The following is a 7,399-nucleotide window of genomic DNA, read 5'->3' as shown; positions in this document are numbered from 1 at the left end:
TTTAATGTGCCCAGGAATAAGTAGCTATTTGCTTTGCTTCCCTTTCCTCCTTCTCAACTTCATCTATAATTATTCTTATACCATCATGAAGATTACTTTTCTCTCCTAGTTTACAGAAAAGAAAGGAGAAAAGGCAAACGGCTTATCAATAGACAACCATGAATTAGTAAATGCCAGGGACCAGGTATACATTAGGATTTAAAGTTGCAAGGCCCAATCATTTGCAAATGATAAAAATTCACTGCATAAAAAATAAACCTGCTGTATTAATAATGGAAAGGCATTTAAATAAGAGACTGCAATCCAACTTTCAAATGTTTTATTTTTAGTGTTTTTAAACATTTTAATACAACAAAGATATAAAATAATATATATTAGTTAAATCTGGATTTAATTTAGAATCAAGATATTTACTTATATACAACACTGTGCTTCAAGGTATGGCTACCACAGGAACTTTCACATCTTCAAGTAATACTAGTATCTCTGCAGATTGGGTGACATTTAGGTAGCATTCTTAAAACAAAACATGCCCACTTTAGCCCAAGCTAATTTTGCTTCCCCCATTAAGTACTAATTTCCACTCCCTTTGTTTCATATCAGAAATACTTCAACTGTCTTAACAATCCATAGATTCTCTGAATAAAAAATTATTAAAATTAAGCATTTTAAAGATGATATTACTAACTGGTAACATTGCTTGGCTAGTTCAGACAACCCAGTAGTTCAGATTGAAACAGACCTGAAATAACAACAAAATTAACATAGTATTCCTTCTCCTTCCATATTAGGCACAAAGCTTCCTTATGCTTAAACATGGAGTACACTGAATAAAAGTCCTTTGGTCAATTTAGGGTAGAACATATTCTAAAAAACCAACTTTTGGGGAGCTGGATTATAGATTTCACAGATGTTTTCATTGAACCTGATGCAAAATAACTGGCCATATTTTAGTTACTTGAAATTGGTGGCGTTTGCTGGGGTTGAGGGATAGGTGAAAGGGGAAACAAAACCTACTTCCATAGTAATTTCAGTCATTCAAAGCTACTCAAAGACAGAGAAAGAAAAAACCCTCAACCTCTTTCCTTTCTCATTGCTCACCTGTAGCAGTCTGACTTTTGGTGTTATTAACAATTTTCCTCTACAGCAGTGTGGAGTAATTCAGATTAAAACATTTTACAAATGCAAACTGTCTTAACTGCCAAAGTAAAGATGACATTAAAGCTGACATGCTTTGTTGGCTCTGAAACTATCTGAATGAAACCAATACTGTTTAAGAAAGCCATGGGACTATTGTAAAAAAAGAGTTTTCCTGTCTCAAACGCCTGAATACCGTAAAGAACTGACAAATGACTATTACCATAATTACTTTTAGTAAGGGGTAACTTAAGTCTACAAGAAGACTATCAAAGAATTAAATTTATTAGATTAGAGGTTTAAAAAAAGAATATGGTTAATGTTCTCAAACATTATGGAACAAGAATCCTTAAAAAAAAGTTTACTATGAAACTGATGATGAAATTGCTTTTTACTAATACCATCAAAGCAGGTTAGTGTTATGATTATGACTTTGAATATATAAATAACACTTTCCAAACAGGTTTCCTTAAAACACATGGTTTCATATCAGCTATAAAAGGATGTGATGCCTCTGTCCTTATGATTTACAAAATTATAAGAGTTTTAGAATTCTAAGAAACAACACTCAGGCAGGTACAGGGTAGGGAAGAATGCCACGTGTAGTGTCAGAGTTAAACTATCAGCAGGTCTCTAGCATGGGGTTCTTCCTGTGAACAATCCACACTTATTTAACTGACTGGTCCATGGCTAAGCTCATTGCTTTCTGATTTAAAGGGATACTAATAAATACATCTAGCATATGGAAGTTGTATTTTTACTCTAGCAATTCTGGCCACAGAGAACTATGGAGAAAATAGGCATGTTGAGAATTCTGCAGCCAAAAAAGGTTTCTCCCAAATTATCTGGTGATAATAGCAAACTTGCCTTCTTCTAAACCTGATTAGAAACTTCAATTACCCTTCAGTAACGCTGCTCTTCATGGGATTAAAAAAAAAAAAAAGGAAAAATATAAAAAATTGGTAACGCTGCCCCTAGGAAGACAGAAATTGCATGGAGGACTTTCAATATAACCTCCAGTTTGCATCCCAAACAAAAAACCTTGGTTCCTTCTATACTGAAATCTCAGTGTTTAATGATGTAAGCCTCTCACACATTTCCAACTGTAGACAAGGTAAAAAATATGTAGATCTAAGGCATGTAGCTTCTCTACCTAGCCACATTCACACCCAAAATGTATATCCTACCTTCACTATGGTTTTAACAAGAAAAAACATACAAAGACAAAATCTGGAAATTTCTGGACAAAACAAAAAGCAACAAAACTATAGGTTCTGTATTTAAAAAAGAAATGGAAAAGAATTTTGTCTCAAAGTTTTCCAAGGAAGAGACCTGGAGATGATTAATATATGTAAACATTGCCCTGTAATAGTTATAACAATAAATTATAAATCTAGCTTACCTTTTCCTCAAAACAGATATGATAAATGTAAGTGTGGGAAGTTATTTTACAATCCTCATTGCAGTCTGCTATTAGGCACTCTCAGTATCAATAGGTCTGCAAAGTTAGTTGCATTTTTTTTTCTATTTTGTTCTAGAATAAAATCCATACGAAGGAAAGAAGATTGATGTTAGGAAATTTACCATTAAGTAGCTATTCAACATTCTTGACTTAATGTTGCCATGGATTTTTTTTCAAACATTTTCCCAAAAGCCAACGCCAGTCCCTCCCTAGCTAAATTCAGTCCTCTTCTGTCATCTGGAAAAAAATGGGAGTTACATATCTTTTGACCTCAAGGGTCAAAGTACTCTAACTGCATAGGAAACATCCTTCACCCTTTAAGATTATGCAATTTCCTTAGATGAAATGTTGGCATTTTCACCCCCAGCATGTAACAGAATCAACCATTTAAGATGTTATCAGATTCTAAAGTATGAGATTTAAAAGCATAATAAAACTTAAATTGCCTCGTGCCATTTTCTCAAGTGAAAAATAAAAAATAATGTTCAGAGTACACCCAAATTGGGATCACTCAGCACTAGCTGCAACTTGTTTGCATTATATTTGTTTCCTGCCCAATCCATTCAGGCTCCTCTGTAGCTTATATGGGGTAGGAATATGACTCAAAGTGCAAAAATAAAATATTTCACAATTTAAGGAGCAGGTTTCTGCTAAGTGGCCTAATTTTAGACCTCAATATGCCAGCACCTTTTTAACTCCTTGTTTTAAAACAGAATGTAAAAGCTACACAGTTTATATTCCAAGTGGCTAAGCTCATCAGCTGGGGTTCAAAGTCTAATTCTAGAACCAACCTACTCTCAAAACTACTGTACAAAATCATTAAAAGTAAAGTGACAAATATAATCACAGAGGTCAAATTACTTAAGGTACTAAATTTCTAGTGTTGTAAACAGCAACTAAGTTATATCACTCCTGACTGCCAAATTAAAACTAAATAGAAAGAATGTATGTACACAATTGTTTTAAAAATAAAAAACAACAAAACCTTTTCATATCCAAATATGTCTGAGATGGCTTAGTTCTGATGGCCAAGAATGAGAAATTTCAAAAACCAAAAAGTTACATAATGCCTGCAACCTGTTATAAATTTCAGAAAGAGAAAAATTTGCATGCATACCTCCCTACTTAAGGACACAGAACCTTAACATCTGATAAAATACTCCATTATTTTGCTCACTAAATAACACCATTAAAAAGCATAAAATTGGGCTGTCATCTGTCTAGCTAATAGTCACAGCACAAAGTTATTCCACGTACTTTCATCACTAAAATTAAGCCAATTTTATTTTTACAGATGCAGCCATTTTCCCCTCATGCATACTTACTGATGATCATACTGAACCCTCAGAACAAAATAGGAACTGCACCTTTTGTTGATTTTGGTGAAAAATACCAGCACTATATTTGTACTCTGTCACCTTATGTATGGCCCCTTTCATTCTCTTCTTGTTTCAGGGATCCTGGTATATTCAGTATACTTTTCTTAAGGATGGTTCAGAAGGCAAAAATTAATTTGTTAGTAAAAAGGATCACTTTCCAGAGTTGCGTTTTTTAGAAAGACACAGAGATTAGTTCAAAGAACAAGTACTGCTCACTTGGTAGGGGTTATTCCTTTGAAGAAAATAACGAGCTTAAAAAAATTATTATTATTATTATTATTTCTTGACTAGAGTCCTACTGGAAATTGAAAAAAAAAGTCTTTCAACGAGCAAATTGCTTAAGTTGATTTGCTTAAGCTCAATAGGCAAATACTCAATAGGTAAAGGTAAGAGACTGACTTCAATCTTAACATTAAGTCTGCCTAAAGAGAAGGGGCAGAAGACATCTACTTAAGCTTTCTGTTCAAACAGATACCTAAGGACTCTTAATTATTCTTTCTTGCTTGCTATAATCACAGCCTTGCTCAGGACAGGGAACTTTACTTTGTCAACATACAGGCCAAAAAGCAAGACATCCAGGAACAACCTAGGGGGAGAAAGCAAAGTTACTCACTTTCAACAATGGCTGTATATTTAATCATGAACACATTACAAAGACAGTCTTCATCCAATTAGTCTTTTCATTATTGCTGGTTTTGAAAATGGCCAACAATATTCATTTGGGACTGTACCATTAACATTGCATTCAAAAAAAGAAAACATGGGAAACCAAATTCTTGCTCTCCTACTCTGCTGATATGCTCTGGTATTGGCTAGAGTATGGTAGTACAAAAAGAGTCTTGTTGTGATATAAAAGGCAATAAACACATCAATGGAATAATGTTCATGGGCAGCCAAAATGAAGAAGATTCCAAAGAGGTTGAGAACCCAGGATAAAGTGTGCAAGAAATTCCAGCTTCTTGGTGTATCTGGGAAAAGGACAGAAAGATCATTTTAAAACCACACTTCTTCCAGTGTTTCTCAGTCATATGTTTCTTACATCAGTCTGTTTCTCCCATTCTTCACAGAATTTGATGCCCTTCCCACAGCCTCCTCTGCAGCTAGTCAGTTGATATGCATAGAATCACTAAAGATACTTACATTCAGTGACAAAGAAATTCAGCATAGTTAGGACGACTGTGTGGCCACTGAACATGTAATCTCCACAAGTGTGAACGCCAGTTAGGGTCATACCAAAGCCACTCCAAATGGCAAAGGCCCGGTGTAATTTCTCCCATACGCTGCCATATACCTATAAAGAAAGCTAAGAATTAGTGCTTCAAATGCTTAGGGCAGTAGAGGCTCCTACCACTCCCACTGAAATTCAAAGGCTGAATGACTTAAATAAGATCTAAGCAAAGGCAACCAGACTCCCCGTCTAATTAATTCCAGACACCAAGAATGGGTGGTCAAAGCTTGGCTGTACTCAGAACTATTTTGGTAATTTAATGAAATCAATGCAATTCAAACTTCTCTACTTGGAGTTCCTTTATAAGGAAAAGGTTACTACAACACAAAACTATTTCCAAGTTTTATACCCTATAATACAGTAGTATTTGCTTGGCTGTTCTTGTCAATAAGAAACAGGCTATGACAGCGACAATGGCTACCATTCAATATCCACTCTCCCTTCTTCACTGGTAATAGAATCTAAAATTTATTTGAAGAGGCAATGAACTCAACTAAAACATTGCATTTCCCACCCTCCCTTGCAGCTAGGTGTCGCTACGTGACTAAGTTCTGTACAATAAGATGTAAGTGGAAGCGTAAAAGATTTCTGGGAAGGTTACTTATAAACGAAAGAGATAACAGCTTGGAGGAAGTCTTTTCTACCTTTCCTTCTTCTAGCCTACAACTCAGACATGATAGCTAAAGCTCTAGCAGTCATCTTGGACCACAAAGTGGCTTTGAGGATGCAAGCCAAGTGTTAGGGCAGGAGAGCAGAAAGACAGAAGAATCATGGATTTCTGATGACTCCATAAATTTATCACTCTTGACCTGGATGGAGCACCTACTTTCAGACTTATGAGAGAGAATAAATCATTGCTTGTTTATTAAACTATAGCCACTGCGAAGTTCCTGTTATTAGTAGCCAAACCTAATCCCAACTCCCACGCATAAACTTAAAAAAGCAATCCATTTTGAGGAAGAGTTTGAGCAATGGTCACTTTTTTTAAAAAGGCATTTAACACATAATAATATAAAAAACTGCTGCAATTTTATGTGCATTTACTATGTGCAGCATGCTGCTATATGCTTTTATGTCATTGCATTTAATTTCCACAAAAATCCTATGAACTGATTCAACTGTGCAGATGAGGAAACTGGCTTTAGAGAGGTCACACAGCTAGTAAGTAATGTAATAATAAGAGGTCACACAGCTAGTAAGTAACGTAATAATAAGAGGTCACACAGCTAGTAAGTAACGTAATAAATGTGAACACAGGGAGTCCAATTCCAAAGCCCTATGTCTTGAAGAACAAAAGAAACAATCTTATTAGAATCACCATTTCATTAGAAATCTCACCTGATTATACACTACCCAGGTTTTCCCTTTCTGCCTCAGTTGATGGTAGGGAGAGAAATTCATTATTAGCGAAATGAAAAGGGAAGGTACTAAAATATACATGGTTTGGTTCTTTCCATGACCTCTAATGAGAAGAGGGTTAGAGATGTTACACTCATGAAAGTAAAAAATCAGGCAGTGAAGAACAGAGATTGCTAGGAAAATGTCTCAGCCAAGGACAGGAAACAAGTGATGCCATGCAAAAGAAAACAATAATTACACAACACTGTAAATCAACTATACTCCAATAAAAATTTTAAAAAAATATTGTATCACAAAAAAAGGAAAGCAATTATTGCCCAATTACTCAAGTCTCCCCATCCTTTCCAATCTTAAAATGTCCCAAATATCCTTCCAGAAAAATAAAAATAAAAATTGAAACACAGCACAACAGAATGAATTTAGATACTTTGAGGAGAAATTTGCTTTAAGTGTTTCTTTTCTTAAGGTGGTTCCATTGTCTAATTTCAAAAACAGGCATGTTCTTGGTTCTGTCTCCAAACCTACTACTTCTGGGAGTGAGATTTCAAGCAATTACTTTATTACGATGAAAATGCCCTACGGAGTTCACTGTAAGGGATTTGATTGCTAGTTAATATCACCTTAACGATCTAATTTTAATGACTGCTGCAAATACAGGTCAGTAAGTAGGTTATACTATAATTCAAAGCAATTAACAGTATTGAGAGCAGATTTGAATAAATATGTCCACATAAAACTAACTGATAATAAAAAAGTCATTAGAGACAGAAAAAGGGCTGTCCATACTGTAGCAGGATGGTATCCAATTAATTAATTTATTTTTTATAAATTTAT

At 34.8% G+C, this 7,399-nt stretch overlaps 1 protein-coding gene across 2 annotated transcripts in view; it reads right to left on the bottom strand.

Moving 5' to 3' along the window:
- Positions 1-253: 253 nt before the first annotated feature.
- The window catches only part of SAMD8 (sterile alpha motif domain containing 8), a 43,833-nt gene continuing 36,687 nt past the window's right edge, over positions 254-7,399 (bottom strand). For both annotated transcript variants that reach the window (XM_007102210.3, XM_007102211.3), the window contains exons 5-6: positions 5,119-5,269; positions 254-4,946 (exon numbers count right to left, since the gene is read on the bottom strand). In XM_007102210.3, coding sequence (XP_007102272.1) covers positions 4,642-4,946; positions 5,119-5,269 — 456 coding nt within the window. In that variant the 3' untranslated portion in view covers positions 254-4,641. The remainder of the gene's footprint in view (positions 4,947-5,118; positions 5,270-7,399) is intronic.

Source organism: Physeter macrocephalus, chromosome 20 (genome assembly GCF_002837175.3).
Source record: "Physeter macrocephalus isolate SW-GA chromosome 20, ASM283717v5, whole genome shotgun sequence".
NCBI classification, from domain to species: domain Eukaryota; kingdom Metazoa; phylum Chordata; class Mammalia; order Artiodactyla; family Physeteridae; genus Physeter; species Physeter macrocephalus.
The sequence above is the reverse complement of the archived record's forward strand: the minus strand, read 5'-3'. Positions and strand labels throughout refer to the sequence as shown.